The 20,633-nt window shown below is 41.0% G+C and overlaps 1 protein-coding gene across 8 annotated transcripts in view; it reads right to left on the reverse strand.

Annotated features, from left to right (window-relative positions):
* The window catches only part of FGGY (FGGY carbohydrate kinase domain containing), a 502,857-nt gene that overhangs the window by 132,919 nt on the left and 349,305 nt on the right, over positions 1-20,633 (reverse strand). For all 8 annotated transcript variants that reach the window (XR_011144409.1, XM_068963998.1, XM_068963999.1 and 5 more), the window contains one exon: positions 3,246-3,307. Coding sequence is in view for 7 of the 8 variants with exons in the window: in XM_068963998.1 (XP_068820099.1) it covers positions 3,246-3,307 (62 nt within the window). In the remaining variant the exon portion in view is untranslated. The remainder of the gene's footprint in view (positions 1-3,245; positions 3,308-20,633) is intronic.

Below are 20,633 nucleotides of genomic sequence, written 5' to 3' on the forward strand. Positions count from 1 at the left end.
GATCAGCCCTGGGATTTCTTTGGAAGGAATGATGCTAAAGCTGAAACTCCTGTACTTTGGCCACCTCACGTGAAGAGTTGACTCATTGGAAAAGACTCTGATGCTGGGAGGGATTGGGGGCAGGAGAAGAAGGGGACGACCGAGGATGAGATGGCTGGATGGCATCACGGACTTGATGGACACGAGTCTGAATGAACTCCGGGAGTTGGTGATGGACAGGGAGGCCTGGTCTGCTGCGATTCATGGGGTCGCAAAGAGTCGGACACGACTGAGCGACTGAACTGAACTGAAGCCAACTAAAATGCTAAGTATTGGTTAAGTGGTGTGATCCCTGTAGTACAATGGTAATGACCTTGTACTGGAGATTCCTAGAAGGGAAAAACACACGAAGCCTTTCTGAGACTCTTGGTCGGGGTCAAACCCCCTCTATACCCTGATGACACAGTGCTTATATTCTAGTCAGTATGCACTTCCTTCTGCTCTGTGCAGGTGTGCCTTGCCATGACTGCATGTCCCTTGGTGGAAAGGAAATGTCTAACACAAGTGACTGCAACACCTTTTATCACTATCTCTGTCATTTACTGTATACCTATTACAGCTCAGCAGTGCCACTGTATCCCAGACACTATTCAGATTCATTTAATTTTCTCAACATCCTAATGAGGTGCTTACTATTATTTTCCTGTAGAGTGAAGCCTGAAGGCACAATGAGGTTAAATAAGTTGTGAAGGTAACAAGCTTCTAAGGGCTGAAGCTGAGACAGGCAATTTGGCTCCAGAATCTACGATAATAACCTTCACCTTAGACTTTCTCCCTTTAGCCAGATACTAGCTACACTGATGGAACTTCTCTGATAATATTATAAAATACCTTACTTTTGTTAAAAAGCCCAACAACTAGCATTAATATCGTGAAATTAATTTGATAATTGTTCTTCAAGCTTTTTTTCAAAATAATTTTAGATTTACAGAAAAATTGCAAAAACAGCATGCAGACTTCCCTGATACTCATCATCTAAGAAATTAACACAAATACTATAGTATTACTAATATCTATACTTATTTGAATGTTGACAGTTTTCCCCCACTAATGGCCTTTTTCTGGCTAAGATCAAAACCAACCCATGATCATATATTGTTTCCAGATGCGGTAGCAGCTCAGTCTCTTCAGTTCTCTAGTAATTCCTTAAATTTCATAATCTTTGAGGCATGTTTGCTAATAATTTTGTAGAATGTCCCTCAATTTGGGTTTGCATACTGTTTCCTCATGTTTACACTGAAGTGATGCATTTTCAGTTAAACATTACAAAAATCATGTTGTATTCGTCTCAGTGTATCATAAAATGAGGTCCATGATGCTGATGTCTTATTGCCAGTACTGTTAGTCTTGATCATTTGGATAAGGTATTGCCTGCCAAATTTCTCCACTGTGAAGTTAAGATTTCTTCACTATTTTTCTTTTATTTTAATAAGTATCTTACAGTGAAATACTATGGGACTATGTAAATACCCTGTTTTTAAAAAAATTTTATTTATTTTTTTACTGAAGGCTTTACAGACTTTTGTTGTTTTCTGTCAAACCTCAACATGAATCAGCCATAGGTATACATATATCTCCTTCCTTCTGAACCTCCCTCCCACCTCTTTCCCCATTCCACCCCTCTAGGCTGTTACAGAGCCCCTGTGTGGATACCCTGCTTTGTATCAGACTCTCACTCACTAATTTTATTTATTTACTTGAAATACAGTTGATTTACAATGTTGTGTTAGTTTCAGGCATACAGCACAGTGATTCAGTTACACATATACACATATTCCTTTCCACTATGGCTTATTACAGGATATTGAATGCAGTTCCTTGTGCTATGAGTAGGACCTTGTTTATATATATATATAGTAGTTTGTATCTATTAACCAAACTCCTAATTGAATCCTTCCCCAACTTTCCTTTTTGGCAACCATGGGTGCTAGGTGTACACATTGCTACGAAGGTGTCATTACTTCTAAGCCATCTCAGCAGAGATCGCTAGAGAACAAATAAATATGTCACACCCACTCACACATGAATATATGTATCTATATTTATTTCTACTGAGATCCAGCAATACATAAACTAAAAAGCCACAAGTTGATACTGATACTTTTGATTTCCATCCATTACTATACTGTTCATTCTAACCTTCTTTTCTTGTCTATGGGAAATCTGGCTCTCATCATCTGCAAAAAAAAAATTATTTTTCTGCTCAACTATAGTATATACATAAAGGATTTTCAGAATAGCTGACTGACACTATAAAAAAACCAAACTCATTAATAGCAGTATATTATTTATGTAGTTATTTCTATATTTAGCCATATAGCATATCCTCAAAATATTCTTTCCCAGAGTTACTTAGGTTAGTTTTTTTCTTTCTCAAATCTCTGTTAGTATGACCATGTTATTATTAATACAATAGGTTCCTTTTTTTTTTTTTTTACTATTTGCATTTCACCCCCATCACACACATCTATCCAAGTATCCATCCATCCATCCCCCTTTTATTTTCAGAGGGGCATGAAGCGTCATCATGATTCTAAGAGTCAGAGCCGTATCAGAAGGCACACCAGAGGAGTGCTCTTCCCTCCTACCACCCTGTTTCCACTCCCCACTACTTCCATCGCATTCCTACCCACACGCCCCTATAGTTGCCAACTTCATTCATTTCTGATTAACTTTCCTATACTTCTTTTGCATAAATGACTAGATACACATATATTTTCTTATATCACCGTGTTTCTACATAAAAAAGAGTACGCTGCAAAACTCCTTTATACTCTGCTTTCTTCCCTTAACAATATATTCTAGAAACCACTCCTATCGGTTACTATCCTATTTCATAGATGAAAAGACAGGCTTAGAGAAATCGAATAACTTACCCAAGGTCACACAGTTAATAAGCAGAAAAACTGTATTTGAATCCAAGAAGTTCTGACTCCAAAATCCGTGCACCCTCTTCTACATCAGAGCATCTCAACCATGGTCACTAGAATATTCTATGGGGATCTCTAGATTCTTTGTGAGTTTTTGTAGGCTGTTTTGAAAATGAATACATGTATGTTCTGAATCATCCAGATGACTGTCTTATAACCAAGAACTGCCAGGCATTTTCATGGCTTACAGAATATGAAAATCGTGCAGCCACCTAAAGTCAGTGCCATCAGTGCAGATGGGCGTGGAAAGTTGTAGGGAACAGAGAGAGCTGTTACCTGGCTGTGGCCTTGGCTTGTAGCTCAGGGAAGGCAGCATGGCCCTGCACCATGTGGTCTATCTGAAAAACAAGAGAGAGGGGTCAGTTTTATAGCTTCTCTAGCTTATGTTTAAGCCAGAAGAAGATATATTAAAATGTCTGTTTCTTTCAATTCCTTGTCTACAGAGGAGCCAAGAATGCTAAAAAGCTAACTCAGCAAGAGTGTCTCAGCTCTTCCAGAAATCTAGCTTTGTTTAACTAACTGCTGGCTTCTTGGATTTATAAAACAAAGAAGTTTAAAGAGAAGAACAGTAGGAAATGAAACTCCCACGGCTGAACTGGTGGCAGCAGGTAGTGTCAGATCTAGGAGTGAGGATTGACAGAGGTGTGAGAAGGAGGTATAACTCAAGTAACTCAGGGTAAGTGTTTGGGATTGGGGAGGGGGACCTGGGTATTAAAACACTGACCTCTGGGTTACATTATCTCCCCCTCCTCCTGTTACCCCATGCTATCACCCCAGGGCCATGCCAGACCTTGAATTATTCTCTGCATCTTACTAATGGAAAAGCTGAGTGAAAGAGACTGTGAGGAGGGAGTCCGAATTTTAAAAAGCACCAAAGAGTTGCCCCAGAGCTGTCAGGTGAACCTCTCCTGACTGAGAAGTTATCCTGTGGGAAAGTGGGGCAGAGCTTTCCAAGGACAGAAATGTCTGAGCTCTGCGGACAATGGTCTTCTCATTTGAAATTCCATGCCTAGGATTTATTCCTTAATCCACTTGGTGGCTCTAAACAAATAATATGTGCTAAGTATCAGGAAGGGATGTGTTTCCCCACGCTGTGACTTTGCTTGCTAAAACACACCCAACACCCGGCTTGAGTTCCTGAACCTAATCTGTGTATTTTCTCAGTGTTTACATGAGTCTCCAAAACAACCATTCTGACCTATTTATTTTCATTCAAACTATGAACAGACCAGTTACTGTGGCCTCATGGAGATAGTCTCTGTGAGCATGCCTCCGGAGAGTCAGGACTGTGTAAAGAGAAAGCAGCTTTATTCTGGAGTTGCCTAGGCTGGGTCTGGGGTTCTGGCTCTGATAGGAACTAGCTGTGTGACTTTGTGCAAGTTATTTTACTGCTCTGAGCCTCAGTAAGCTCCTCTTCCTCTTTCCCCATCCTAGTATCCTTTTAAAACAGGGTTTCTAGGACACACAGTGTGCTTACCATAATGCCAACAACAGTATAAATGATATCACCTAAAATTTATTGACTCATTTACTATATACCAATACTAAGCTAAGCATTTTACATACATTATCTCATTTATCCTTACAACACTTCTGTGAAGAAGATACTATTATTCACCATGGAGGTGAAAAAACTAGAAGAGATTAAGTAACTTGCCTAGGGTCATAGGGAATAAGTGGCAGATTTAGGTTTCAAACCTGCTGCTGCTGCTGCTAAGTTGCTTCAGTCGTGTCCGACTCTGTGCGACCTCATAGATGACAGCCCACCAGGCTCCCCCGTCCCTGGGATTCTCCAGGCAAGAACACTGGAGTGGGTTGCCATTTCCTTCTCCAATGCATGAAAGTGAAAAGTGAAAGTTCTCAGTTGTGTCCAACTCTTCGCGACCCCATGGACTGCAGCCCACCAGGCTCCTCTGCCCACGGGACTCTCCAGGCAAGAGTACTGGAGTGGGGTGCCATCGGCTTCTCCGAGGTTTCAAACCTAGGTCTCTATTCAAAGTCTCCGGTCTTCAGCACTATGTCACATTGTCTCTTGAACTTCTAGGTATAAGGTGTTAAATTTCATTTGTGTAGACCTGCAAAAATGTTTTAAAATAACACCAAAGCAATTGGTCATTTCAATGGAAAGAAAGTCATTCAGGTTTCTAATGTTTACTTCCTGAAGGTTCAATTTTTGGTTACTGTAATGAGGCATAATCTGAGTCTTAAAGAGTTTGCATCTAGTAGGAACACTCAATGACACCCCCACTCCAGTACTCTTGCCTGGAAAATTCCGAGGATGGAGGAGTCTGGTAGGCTGCAGTTCATGGGGTCTCGAAGAGTCAGACACGACTGAGCGACTTCACTTTCACTTTTCACTTTCATGCATTGGAGAAGGAGATGGCGGCCCACTCCAGTGTTCTTGCCTGGAGAATCCCCAGGACAGGGGAGCCTGGTGGGCTGCCGTCTACACGGTTACACAGAGTCGGACACGACTGAAGCGACTTAGCAGCAGCAGCAGGAACATCACAATGAATCCACTGGCATCAATAATGGATAATTAAAGCCATTACTTGATTTGATGCTAATTTCTATGGGAAGTGCTTTAGGAGGTCATAGAAAGGGGATTTAGATGAGCTTCTCAGAGGAAGCACAGAACCTAGCATGTGAACCACGTGCATGAATGCAGTTATTTGGTATTTGCCAAGTGCCTACCTCACCAGGTGCTATGACTAGGTTCTGGGATAGAGTAGAAAAAAGAAACACGTATAATGCATAGTAGCAAAAGGCAAGAAGTAAAGAACAAGCAGTTTGGAGGAATAAAGGGTTGCAGGCAAGGGATGCCAGAAAGTAGGCTGTGATGAGCAGAGATATGAAGATGGAAAGAAAATCTGGTACAGACAGCAGGAGACTGGCCTAGCCTTGAGACTGGCAATTGTAGACACTCAGTAAGTATCCAATGAATAAACGTGGGGCGTGTGAACCATAATGGACCACATGCTCACAGAATACCATGTGCTTCTTGGGAACACTTACCACCCTTCATATTTGTATCTGTTTGTGTGGGGCACACATGGTCAGAGAGTAACTGTATACTAAATTAGAGAATAAATGAAGTGGTAAAAATACAGGGACATGAGGAGGGTGTGGACTGCCAGTGGTTCTTAAAAGTCAGATAAGTGACTTTAGTTTTACTGAATTATAGGCTGTAGGAAAACATTTTGATTCATGAAGCAAAATAATGACAAGTTAAGGACAATTAACCTAGCAGGGTAGGCACAACAGGGTAGGAAACACAGACAGGATTCAGAGGCCGACGTTGGGAATACAAGGCATGAATATCCCCTGCCTTTGCTCTATTGTAGCATTTATCAAGTTAATCAAGTTCTTCTCAATTGTTAGTTTATATGTCTATCTCTTACCTTACCCGAGCGCTTTTAAATCAAAAGCCTTGTAATTTCCCATTCTTCAGTGCCTACAATAATGCCTGGCATCTCGAATGGATGAATGAGATACATTTTGAAGGAAATAAAATAAACTCTAAAGAAAGTGAAGTTGCTTAGTCGTGTTGCTTTGCAACCCCATGGACTGTAGCCTATCAGGCTCCTCTGTCCATGGGATTTTCTAGGCAAGAGTATTCGAGTGGGTTGTCATTTCCTTCTCCAGGTGATCTTCCCAACGCAGGGATCGAACTCAGGTCTCCCACATTGTAGGCAGACACTTTGCTATCTGAGCCACCAAACTAAGTGACTGAATCGTTACAGAATATAAGAAAATCAGAGTGAAAAGATGCTTTGGACTTTTGGGTCTAAGTAAAGGAAATGTGGTCATTGTAATCACGTCTTTTTATTTTCTGTATTTATGATGCTTTGGGATCTGGGGCCCTGGTAACCCTGGAGAGACGTTCCTTCCACAGTTAGCCAATTCCCAGGGATAGTGAAGGACTCACTGGCCTGTATGCATTGTCTTTCATATGCAAAGTAACTGATCCAGAGCCCACCTCCTCAGCAGCCCCTCTATGGGCCACTATGTTCCTGCTGTAATCACCCCAGAGTCAGGAACCAGACAACTCGGGACAACCCTAGCACTTCCTGTATGGCCCTGCATGGTGTGGCCAGCCCTGTCTTTCTGAGAACTGGGAATAACAAGTTATCCTTTTAATGGTAATTGTCTCCTGATCTGTGGGCTTCCAGGGCTTTCCAGGTGGTACTAGTGGAAAAGAACCCACCTGCAGGAGACATAAGAGATGTAGGTTTGATCCCTGGGATGGGAAGATCTCCTGGAGGAGGGCATGGAAACCCACTCCAGGATTCTTGCATGGAGAATCCCATAAGCAGAGGAAACCGGCCAGCTACTACATAGTTGCAAAGACCAACTGAAGCGATTGAGCATGCGCACGCACAGTGCGGGCTTCATCATACCTAAATAATAATAAAATCTATATTTTAAAGCAGCAGCTGAAACATGGGCCTTGGGAAAAGGCCCAACTCATGGTCTATACTTATATCCTCTGCTATCTAAGTTACTTGACCTCATAGAGCCTCTTCTCTTGGACCTCTAGAATGTGGATAGTAAAATTAGCTTTGTAGGGAAGGTTGTGGTGAGTGATATAGAGATGGTTTTCAGATCATAACACCTATTATTAAAAAGAAGGAGGTACCACCCAAACAGTAAAAATGGCTGGAAGAACAGGATTTAAAAGGTCAGCTGTGGTTCGTTTTTCCACAGCATCTGATGGTAAAGGTCCACCCTGATTAATAAACAAGGAGCCAGTTTGCCAGATAACTGAGCACTCATTTCAAAAGTCTGGAGTGTCTGTTCCAAGGGTTGATCTTTTGACATATGTTCTATTCTCTAGCATTTAGCACAGTATAGAAGATCACAGAGCCCCATTAGTGGTTATTTGTTTCCCAATGAAATAACCAGTTTTACCACAATAACTATATTTGCCAAGTGGTTGCCATAGAGATATATAGACAGAACTACCCTAACTCTATGAGTCTTTTCTTGTTTCTTCCATCTTCTCAGATTTCAGCTCTGAGAGCTGGCAGCTGTAGGAGTAGGCAGAAAAGACTACAAACTATTTGGAGAGGTAGGAAGCTTACACTGCCTGGGTCACTGGAGTCACATCTCCAGGATGGCTTTCAGGTCAGGATCAAGAGGAAAAAGGCCATCTTACAATACACAAGTAGAATATTTGTTCCTTTTTTGCATTTCCTTATAAAGGTGGAATATAGGAAAAATAGAAATGCAATACAATAGAAAACAGAGATCATACATGTGTAGTATGAGGTGGCATCTGGCCCACAGATGTACTTTATTTGGGATATATAATGTTTTTAAAAATGAGCCAATGTTTTAAAATTGAGAGATGTTGCTTTCAGTCCAGATTTTGGGTTCTCTTGAAGAAGTGGTGAATATAAAACACTGGGTTACCCAGATTCCCCATGGTAAGAGTCAGCTGGAGCTGAGTGGGGACTGATCCTCTCAGACAGGCCTGCACCCTCCACTTTGTGAGAGGCGCCACCACTCAATTTAACATCATGATGGCACTAATGCTTTACTCGGAATAGAGATTTATTTCTCTATGCCCATCTCTCAGTCAAAGGAGGGAAAATGGAATTCAGCCCAAGAGTACTGTAAGCTGAAAAGAGAAACTGCTCTGGAGAAGTAAAAAATATCTCTTTGCCTGGTCTGTTTGTTCATTTATGCTATCTGTCTGACTTTAAGCATTGGAGTTTTTGATGGCAGAGTGAGCACAGTCAAGGACTCTTGAGATCTGAGCTCTGCTCTGGCTCAGGGCATGACCTTGGACAAGACCATTTCTAATTTTCTCTCTAAAACATTTAATAAGTTAATATGACAAGTAGGCAAGAGCTTGTAAAATTACAGGGAACTGCACCATTTGAGATATCAAAACTGTTGGCAAAGAGTTTATAGGCAAGCAAAAGAAAAATTTTAAATGTAAGAATTTTAGGTTCCATAATTGTTTTTGCTAAGTCAAAGCTGTCTTATTGCATGATGGGCTTTTCTCTATTAAAAACAGCTTTATGTATTAATCTTGAGACTGTCTTTTTCCTTCTTTACAGAAAGGAATCAATTAGGCTCAGGTTCATCACTTGGGACAACTATCTTTTTTCCATTTGTATTTACCTGTAATGTCACTTTTTCATCTAAGCTATTTCAACCCTTTTTGAAAAAGGTTATTTATTTCTTTATTTACTTATTTAGTTTTGACTGTGCTAGGTCTTCATTGCTGTGTGGAACTTTGTCTATCTGTGGTGAGCAGAGGCTACTCATTAGTTGCAGTGGGAGGGCTTCTCACTATGGAGCCTTTTCTTGTTGTGAAGAGTGGGCTTTAGGGCTTGTGGGCTTCAGTAGTTGGGGCTCCTGGGCTCTAGAGCCCAGGGTCAATCAATAGCTGTGGCACACAGGCTTAGTTGCTCTGTGGCCTGTGAGATCTTCCCAGATCAGGGATGTCTGATTTGGGACCCATGTTTTCTAAATTCACAAATGGACTCTTTACCACTGAGTCATCCAGAAAGTCCACTATTTCAACTCTTTATTTAACTAATATTAGCTCAAAGCAAAAATGTTTTGCCTGATTTTTCCCAGCTTTGAAATTCTCATGAAAATCTAATGAAAGAAGAAAGCCCACTTAAAAAAATTTTTTTGATTGTGAGTTTCAACACTGAACAGTTCCTGGGAACAACAAACATTCCTGAAAGAAAATATAAATGGGCATCCCAATATTTGAATATAGTCTAGCCTGGACATGGAACAACAGACTGGTTCCAGATAGGAAAAGGAGTACATCAAGGCTGTATATTGTCACCCTGCTTATTTAATTTATATGCAGAGTACATCATGAGAAACGCTGGGCTGGAGGAAGCACAAGCTGGAATCAAGATTGCCGGGAGAAACATCAATAACCTCAGATATGCGTATGACACCACCCTTATGGCAGAAAGTGAAGTAGAACTAAAGAGCCGCTTGATGAAAGTGAAAGAGGAGAGTGAAAAATGTTGAGCTTTAAGCTCAACATTCAGAAAACTAAGATCATGGCATCAGGTCCCATCACCTCATGGCAAACAGATGGGGAAACAATTTTTCTGGGCTCTAAAATCACTGCAGATGGTGACTTCAGCCATGAAATTAAAAGACGCTTGCTCCTTGGAAGGAAAGTTATGACCAACCTAGATAGCATATTGAAAAGCAGAGATATTACTTTGCCAACAAAGGTCCGTCTAGTCAAAGCTATGGTTTTTCCAGTGGTCATGTATGGATGTGAGAGTTAGACTATAAAGAAAGCTGAGCACTGAAGAATTGATGCTTTTGAACTGTGGTGTTGGAGAAGACTCTTGAGAGTCCCTTGGACTGCAAGGAGATCCAACCAGTCCATCCTAAAGGAGATCAGTCCTGGGTGTTCATTGGAAGGACTGAGGTTGAAGCTGAAACTCCAATACTCTGGCCACCTCATGTGAAGAGCTGACTCGTTTGAAAAGACCCTGATGCTGGGAAAGATTGAGGGCAGGAGGAGAAGGGGATGAGAGAGGATGAGATGGTTGGATGGCATCACCGACACAATGGACATGGGTTTGGGTGGACTCTGGGTGTTGGTGATGGACAGGGAGGTCTGGCGTGCTGCAGTTCATGGGGTTGCAAAGAGTCAGACACAACTGAGTGACTGAACTGAACTGAACTGAAAAGAAGGTTTTTCATAGATGCAATGAATATTAGGGTTTCCCTTGTGACTCATGGTAAAGAGTCTGCCTGCAATGCAAGAAACTCGAGTTTGATCCTGGGGTCAGGAAGATCCTCTGGAGAAGGAAATGGCAACCCACTCCAGGATTCTTGCCTGGAAAATCTCATGGACGGAGGACCCTGATGGGCTACACCCCATGGGGTCGCAAAGAGCTGGGCATGACTGAGTGACTAACACACACACCCACACACACCCAAACACACACACACCCACTCTGTTTTGGTCATAGTCAATAAGCACAAGGGATTCTTTCTGTTCACATGCAGATTTTCTTTTTCACATGGAGATTATATTCTATTGAGATATAGAGTCAACAAATATATATAATAATTAAAGATTGTGATTAGTTCTTTGAAGGAAATAGATAAATCACTGTAATAAAAACACTGGTTTGGGGAGTTCCCTGGTGGTTCAGGGATAGGACTTGGTGCTTTCACTGCTGTGGCCCCAGGTTCAATTCCTGGTTGGGGAACTAAGATCCTGCAAGCTGTGCAGACAGGTCAAAAATTAAAGAGAGAGAGAGAGAAAAAAAAAGGAACACTGATTTCAGATAGAGGATTCAGTAAAGATGGAGAGATCTGAAGGTGAAATTTGAGCAAAGATATGAACAAAAAATAAGAACCAATAATTCCCAGTAGAGAGAATGACAAATACAAAGATTCTATTGCAGGAAAGAGCTTCATATGTCCTAGGAACTGATAGGCGTCCAGAAGAGCAAAGAAGCAGAAAAGTTGTATGAAATGAAGATAAAGAGGTAGGAAGTGGGGCGGATCAAGCAGGCCATCTCAAAGGCTTTAGATTTTACTCTAAGTACAATCAGAGGACATAGAAGGCTTTTTTTTTTTTAATTGAAGTATAACTGATTTACAGTATTTAGTGTCAGGTATATAGCAAAGTGATTGTTATTTTTTCTAATTATATCCCACCATAGGTTATTATATATACAGGACTTCCCTGTAGCTTAGATGGTAAAGAATCTGCCTGCAATGTAGGAGACCTGGGTTTGATTCCTGAGTTGGGAAGATCCTCTGGAGAAGGAAATGGCAATCCACTTTAGTATTGTTGTCTGGAGAATCCCATGGACAGAGGAGCCTGGTGGGCTACAGTCTGTGGGGGTCTAAGAGTCAGACAGGACTGAGCAACTAACATTATTACTATCAATTTATTATATGACATTGGATATAGTATCCTGTACTGTACAGTGTATCTTTGCTGCTCACCTATTTTATATAGTAGTTTTTATCTGTTAATCCCATATTGCTAATTTATCCTCTCCCTACCTTGCTAGCAATAAATTTGTCTTCTATATCTGAGTCTGTTTCTATTTTGTATATAGATTCATCTGTGTTATTTTTTTAGATTCTACATAGAAGTGACATGATATAGTATTTGTTTTTCTCTTCTGACTTACTTCACTTAGTATAATATTTTTTAGGTTCCTCCATATTGCTGCAAATGGTGGTATTTCATTATATTTATAGCTGAGTAATATTCCATTGTAAATGGAATCTTCTTAATCCAATCATCTGTTGATGGGCATTTGGGTGGTTCCCGACAGTAAAGCGTCTGCCTACAACGGGGGAGACCCGGGTTCAATCCCTGGCTTGGGAAGATCCCCTGGAGAAGGAAATGGCAACCTACTACAATATTCCTGCCTGGAAAATCCCATGGATGGAGGAGCCTGGTAGGCTACAGTCCATGGGGTCTCAAAGAGTTGGACACGACTGAGCGACTTCACTTTTGCTTTCACTTTCATGTCTTAGCTATTACAAGTAGTGGTGTTATGAGCACTGGGGTCCATGTATCTTTCCGAATTAGAATTTTATTTTTCTTTTCACATGGTAGCTCTATCTTTAGCTTTTTAAGAAACTTCCATACTGTTTTCCATAGTGGCTGCACCAAGTTACACTCTCACCAACATTGTAGGAGACTTCCCTTTTCTCCATACCCCTTCTATCATTTATTATTTGCAGATTTTTTTTATGATAGCCATTCTGACCACAATGAAATTAGACCATTCCCCCACACCATAAACAAAAATAAACTTGAAATGGTGTAAAAACCTAAATGTAAGACATGACACCATAGAAATTCTCGAAGAGAACATAGGTATTCTTTGAAATAAATTGTAGCAATATATTTCTTAGATCAGTCTCTCAAGGCACAATAAATTAAAGCAAAACTAAATAATAGGACCCAATCAAACTGAAAAGCTTCTGCACAGCAAAGGAAACCATCAACAAAATGAAGAGACAACTTATAGAATGGGAAAAAATATTTGCAAATGATGAGACCAACAAGGGAGTGTATCTAAATTATACAAACAGCCCATACAACCCAATATAAATAAACAACTCAATCAAAAAATGGGCAGAAGACCTAAATAGGCATTTTTCCAAAGAAGACCATACAGATGACATGCAGATGGCCCACAGAAGGGTTTTAATCAGGAAACAGATGTAATCTTGTTTGCTTTTAAAGAAATCATTTAAGAGTTCTACTTCTTAAGTTGACTAGATAGCTCATATTATGCAAACAATTATAAACAACAATATAACAATAATAAATGCTTATCAGTTATATTAAATGATTCTCTGAAGATATTAGAAAGTTACCAAACCAGGTAGAAACTGAAGAGGAATAGACACATGGGAGGAAAAAACAGCATTATATGTGTTTCTTGATTTTATAGATTTTTGCCAGAGAGCAGACCTCAATCAGTGCCATTCAGGACAGCTAATAATCAGATAGAAATACAGTCTTCCTAGCTAAGAAATGAGAGGTTAGAGCTCAAGGCAACCATAACTACTAGAAAGTAAGAGATAAGGGAGATATCAGAAAGGAGACAGACATTAAAAGGGAGTTCAACACTATGCCTATAAATGTTACCTTGGTCTCAGGATGATCTATGAATTACATAATATGCAGCCTAGCTAAGGCTTAAAGAACTCAACAAAGATTTCAGTAGGTGCCCATTATAGGAGAGAAAAAACTTGGAGTCTGCATTCAGCCATTGAAGTACTTGCTTAAAAAAAAGTACTCTTCAGAGAAACAAGTATAAGCCAGTGTCACTATATTACATCAATTAAAAAATTCAAGATATGAGTCAAAATTACTAGACACATGAAGAAACAGGAAAATGTAATCCTTACTTAAGAGAAAGGCCATTTAATGGACAATGGCCCTGAGATAACACAGATGTCAAAATTAAAAGGCAAGAATTTTAAAGCCAGGAGTTTAACAATACTCAAGGATATAAAATGATAACATTCTCATAACTAATAAACAGATAAGAAATGGCAAAGAAATGGAAACAATTATAACAAAAAGTAGAAATTCTAATATTGATAAATATAATACCTGAAATAAATATTTAGTGGATGGGTCTGATAGCTGATTGGAAACTGCAGACAGAAGAGACAGTGAACTTGATAAAAGACCAATAGAGAGTGTCTAATTGAGAGAGAAGAGGAGAAAGAGAGAAAAACTAGGGGGAGGGAAAAACCACAGAATCCCTCAGGTGGGGCTATGAGACAATAGCCAAAGGTCTTCAATATGTATAATGGAGTCACAGTATGAGGAATAAGAGCAGATAGGTAGAAAAGATATGTAAATATGTAAATGCTAAAGATTTCTCAAACTTGGTTCAGTTCAGTCACTCAGTCGTGTCCGACTCTTTGTGACCCCATGAATTGCAGCACGCCAGGCCTCCCTGTCCATCACCAACTCCCGGAGTTCACTCAAACTCATGTGCATCGAGTTGGTGATGCCATCCAGCCATCTCATCCTTTGTCGTTCCCTTCTCCTCCTGCCCCCAATCCCTCCCAGCATCAGAGTCTTTTCCAATGAGTCAACTCTTCACATGAGGTGGCCAAAGTACTGGGGTTTCAGCTTTAGCATCATTCCTTCCAAAGAAATCCCAGGACTGATCTGCTTTAGAATGGACTGGTTGGATCTCCTTGCAGTCCAAGGGACTCTTAAGAGTCTTCTCCAACACCACAGTTCAAAAGGATCAATTCTTCAGCGCTCATCTTTCTTCACCGGAGAAGGCAATGGCAACCCACTCCAGTGCTCTTGACTGGCAAATCCCATGGACAGAGGAGCCTGGTAGGCTGCAGTCCCTGGGGTCGCTAGGAGTCGGACACAACTGAATGACTTCACTTTCACTTTTCACTTTCATGCATTGGAGAAGGAAATGGCAACCCACTCCAGTGTTCTTGCCTGGAGAATCCCAGGCACGGGGGAGCCTGGTGGGCTGCTGTCTATGGGGTCGCACAGAGTCAGATACGACTGAAGCAACTTAGCAGCAGGAGCAACAGCATCTTTCTTCACAGTCCAACTCTCACATCCATACATGACCACTGGAAAAACCATAGCCTTGACTAGACAGACCTTTGTTGGCAAAGTAATGTCTCTGCTTTTGAATATGTTGTCTATGTTGGCCATAACTTCTTCCAAGGAGTAAGTGTCTTTTAATTTCATGGCTGCAATCACCATCTGCAGTGATTTTGGAGCCCAAAAAATAAAGTCTGACACTGTTTCCACTGTTTCCCCATCTATTTCCCATGAAGTGATGGGACCAGATGCCATGATCTTCGTTTTCTGAATGTTGAGCTTTAAGCCAACTTTTTCACTCTCCTCTTTCACTTTCATCAAGAGGCCTTTTAGTTCCTCTTCACTTTCTGCCATAAGGGTGGTGTCATCTGCATATCTGAGGTTATTGATATTTCTCTCGGCAATCTTGATTCCAGCTTGTGCTTCTTCCAGCCCATGGTAAAAGACAGCAATTTACACACTCAAGAAGTATAGCAAATCTTGGAGAAGGATAAATTCCTCAAACCCCAGATATGTGCACACCATCATAAAAACTAAGATCAGGAGGGAAATCTTAAAAGTAGCTAGAGAAAAAGGATATACTGTATGAAGGGGAAGAACAAAATACATGATGGTTGACTTCTCATAAGAAACAATGGTGCCAGAATGCAATATATTGACATATTTAACTGGTGAAAGGAAGAAACAAGAAGAAAACTACGAAGGTATTTTTGTTGTTGTTTCAGCAATAGACCTGTAAGAACCAAAGGAATACTAAAGAGAGTTCTTCAGAGTGAAGGGAAATACAGATGGAAGCTCAATTTTTTCATAAAGAAATTAAAAATAAATGATGGAAATTGTAACTATGTAGGTAAACACAAAAGATTATGTTTTGTTTCTCAGAATTTCTTTGAAATACATCTGACTGTTATGGACTAAATGGTATCCTTTAAAAATTCAGATGTTGAAGTCCAACCCCCAATAAGACTGTGTTTAGAGATGGAGACATTATGGAGGTAATTAAAGTTAAATGAGGTCATAAGGGTGGGGCTCTAATCTAATAGTATTGCTGTCCTTATAAGAAGAGGGAGTTAGGGACACCAGAGCTTGCTCTCTATGTCATACACCTAGCAAAGGCCATGTGAGGGATACAGTGAAAATACAGCCGTGTGCAGGCCAGTAAAAGAGTTCCCACCAGAAACCAAACTTGCCAGCATAAAGAGCACCTTGATACATAAGTGTAAGAAAGTGAATGTCTACTGTTTAAGCCACCGTGTCTGTGCTTTTTGTTATGGCATTCCAAGCAGACTGGGTTAACGCGAACAGTACAACAACTACAGTTCTGTTGAGTGTACAGCTTTGTAGATACCACACAACTCCAACATAAAGAGCTGGGGCAACTAGTAAATGGAACTACAGAGCTGAATGCTTTTTGAATTTTACACGAAGTTATACAGTATGCAGTCTAAGTAGACTGAAAAGTTTAGAATGTTTACTATAATTCCTAAAAAAGGCATTTAAAAAGAATGGAAAAATGCCTACAAACCAGTAGAAAAATGAAACCTTCAAAACTGGAAAATATTCAGTCTAATAAAGGACAAAAATGAGAGATGGAGAGAGCAAAAAACTAAAGTGACCACAGAAAGCAGAGTAAAATAGAAGGCTAAATCTGAGTATATCCATCTTTACATTAAATGCTGATAGCTTAAACACGCCAAGAAAAACCAGAGGTTATAAAACAAGACAGGAAAGCAAGACCTAATTACATGCTGTGTACAAACGATGTGCCTTACATGGTCCAGAACTCAGACAATGGTGGTTTGGCCGGTGGTGCTGGGAGTGAAGGTAAAGAAAAACAGCCAGATTGGTGATATACATTTTGGAGGCAGAAACAAGAAGGTTTTCTGATGAATTGGCCGTGGGCAGAGAGGGAAAAGAGACAGGTAAGTACAAATCCTAATTTTCTGGCTTTAATAAGGATATAAGCAATGGTGTACTTTACCAAGATGAAGACAAACAATGGAGGATCATAGTGAGTTTATCAGTTACTATAGTCAGAAAACGGACTAATCCTTGACTCCTTCTGCCCTCTACCTCCTTGATACTTAATCCACTGTCTCCATTATTAGAAAAATTATCCTTCAAAACCCCTCTCCTTTCTCTTTCTTCACACTTCACTTTCAATCCAGCAGGAAATACTTTTGCTTCTACCTTCAAAACATATCCCAAATCTGGGCGCTTTTCACTAAGCCCACGGCAATCATTCTCACCTCTCATTTGGCCTACTCCAAGAGCTTCTTTCTGGTCTTCCTGCTTCTACTTCCCCTACTCCCATCCACAGTTTATTCCCAACATAGCAGGCGGCAGCCAGAATGATACTTTAAAGACCTAAGTCACAGCACATCTCTCTTGTGTTCATCATTCTTCAATGACTTCCCATTTTACAAAGTAAAAGCCAAAATCCTTACAGTGGCCAAAATACAGCCTCCATTACATCTCTGACTGTATTCTCTACAGTTCTCATTCTGGTTCACTCTGCCTCATTCCTGTGGCCTTCTTGCTATTCCTATATTATTCCAGGTAAGCAACCCCCTCAGGATCTTTGCACTGGTTTCCCCTTGGCCTGATATGTTCTTCTCCCAGGTTTCCAAATGGCTAAGTGAAAGTGAAAGTTGCTCAGTTGTGTCCGACTCTTTGCAACCCCATGGACTACACAGTCCATGGAATTCTCTAGGCCAGAATACTGGAGTGAGTAGCCTTTCCCTTCTCCAGGATATCTTCCCAACCCAGGGATTGAACCCACCAAATAGCTAACTCCCTTCCAAACCATATTTGTTAGATGTCACTTCAATGAGGCTTATCCTGACCACCTATTTAAAACTGCAAAGTCAACTCACAAGTTGACTTCCTCTATGTTTTACAACTTATATCATAAAATAAAACTTACTTATCATTTTATTGTGTATTATCTGTCTCCTGTTGTTAGAATGTAAGCTTGACAAGGGAACAGATTTTCAGAGGAGGGGCAGAAGGGGTTGTTTTACTTATTGCCTTTTTCTTACTCATAACAGTGCCTTGAAAACAGTAGGCACTCAATAAATACTGACTGTATAAATAAACATCACTCAAGTTTAGACTTTACAGATAACAAGAGAGACAGAGCCATCTCTATGCTTTAGAAAGATTGTTTTAGCTGCAATCTTTAGCGAGGGTAATGTGACTAAATGTATCCCCCTACCCCTGCCCCCCAATTCATACTTGCAATCTTAACCACAATGTCATGGTATTGGGAGGTGAGACCTCTGGGAGGTGGTTAGGTCATGAGGGTAGAGGCCTAATGAATGGGATTAGTGCCCTTATAAAGATCTGAAGAAACCAGAGTTCTCCTTTTCTACCAGGTGAAGATGCAAGGAAAAGACAGCCTTCTGCAACCCAGAAGAGGGCCCTCACCAGACCCCAACCATGCTGCTACCTTGATCTTGGGCTTCCAGTGTCCAGAACTATGAGAAATAAATTTCTGTTGTTTATAAGCCACTTGGTCCGTGGAACTTTGTTTTAATAGCAGCCCAAACTAATACACAAGGGTTAAAGGGGGAAAGATTAGAACTGAGAAGGTAATTAGGGAGCTGAGCAGGATCCAGAGGGATGTACAAAAAAAAAAAAAAAGGTGAAGGCCTGGGCAGGAAGAGGGAACAGAGAAGCATCTGTTTATGCAGAGCTGGTCTTTGTATCCATGAAGTCGTTCTAATTAGCTAATGTGAGATGCTTGGCATGATACACACCTACCTCTATATACCTAGATCCTGCCAACACTGATTCATACACGTTTCTCTTTCATGACCTCACGAAGTCTACTAACTGTATGTGTTTTAATACACTTGAAAAGAAAAGTCACACTAGCCGATAAAATAATTGCTTCTCAAGGAAGTACACAAGAGAACTGTAAGAAAAATTCAGAAAGGCAGCTCTGCAAAAGCCAAGTCCACTTCTGGAAAGATCTGGGGCTTCCAGTAGCTGACTTAGGTTTGAATCAAGGCTGTCCCCACCTACAGCTGTTAGACCTTGTTCAAGTTACCTCACTGTTCTGAGCCTATTTTGTCACTAGTAAAAATTATAAAACTGATCACACAGATACGCTGTGAAGATCAGATAAAATCCTGAATCTTCACGAGGGCCTGAATGTGCTTAGCATAGAACAGATTCTTCCAGTCGGCTGTAGGGGTAGTGCAATTTACTTTTATGGGCTACAATAAATTATAATTACCAGTTCTGTATCCCACTTTCCCATTAGATGATAAGCTACTAGAGGACAGGAATCATGTGACCATGTCCTTGCCTGGGCCAGAGTAATCTCTCAGGAAATCTCAGTAACAAGAAGGAAAGAGTGACTAAATGAAGTCACAGCTAGTGACATCACTATCTCTGTAAGCTTATCTCTGTAAGCTGTGTACACTCTAAGCTCTTCATGTTGCTGTTGTTCAGTGGCTAAGTCCTGTCTGACTCTTTGTGACCCCATGGACTGCAGTGTACCAGGCTCCTCTGTCCTCCACTATCTCTTGCAGTTTATTCAAATTCATGTCCATTGAGTCAACGATGCTACTTAACCACCTCATCCTCCGCTGCTCCTCCTTTTGCCTTCACTATTTCCCAGCATCAGGGTCTTTTCCCATTGTGTCAGTTCTTCACATCAGGTAGCCAAAGTATTGGAGCTTCAGCTTCAGTGTAAATCCTTCTGTTAGGTAGTTAGAATAGGAAAAGGGAGTCCAGGAGGGCAGTGGCTAAAAGACAAGGAAGGGAGAAGCCCACGAAAATAGAACAAAGGAAGGTCTGAGGACGGGAGTGAGGACCTCAGGTAGAACAGACAGCACTCCTGGCTAGCTCAATTTACAAAGGGCAGGCCCAGGCGGAGGAGAAAAAAACATATGAAAGAGGAGCCAAAGGGCCGGAGGTCTTTCTCCTCTTCACGTCTTTTGGGTCGGCATGCCCTCACGCCTCGAGGATGTATTCTCCTTTATTTTCTAAATAAAGCTGAGTTGTAACACAGAGCTGGTCCATCTGACAGCTGTAACACTGGTCTGTCCGAGGGCTGTAATGCTGGTCCGCTGCTTCAAATTTTTGTTGGGACGAGACAGAACTGAGGAAATTACACACTCCCCTAACACTTCCAGTGAATATTCATGGTTGATTTCCTTTAGGATTGACTGATTTGATCTCCATACTGTCCAAGGGACTCTCAAGAATCTTCTCCAGCACCACCATTTAAAGCATCAGTTCTTTGGCACTGAGCCTTCTTTATGGCTCAGCTCTCACTTCTGTGCATGACGACTGGAAAACCATCCATTCAGTTCAGTCGAGTTCAGCCGCTCAGTCGTGTCCAACTCTGCAACCCCATGAATCACAGCACGCCAGGCCTCCCTGTCCATCACCAACTCCCGGAGTTCACTCAGACTCACATCCATCGAGTCAGTGATGCCATCCAGCCATCTCATCCTCGGTCGTCCCCTTCTCCTCCTGCCCCCAATCCCTTCCAGCATCAGAGTCTTTTCCAATGAGTCAACTCTTCGCGTGAGGTGGCCAAAGTACTGGAGCTTCAACTTTAGCATCAT

Source organism: Capricornis sumatraensis, chromosome 2 (assembly GCF_032405125.1).
Source record: "Capricornis sumatraensis isolate serow.1 chromosome 2, serow.2, whole genome shotgun sequence".
Classification (NCBI taxonomy): Eukaryota; Metazoa; Chordata; class Mammalia; order Artiodactyla; family Bovidae; genus Capricornis; species Capricornis sumatraensis.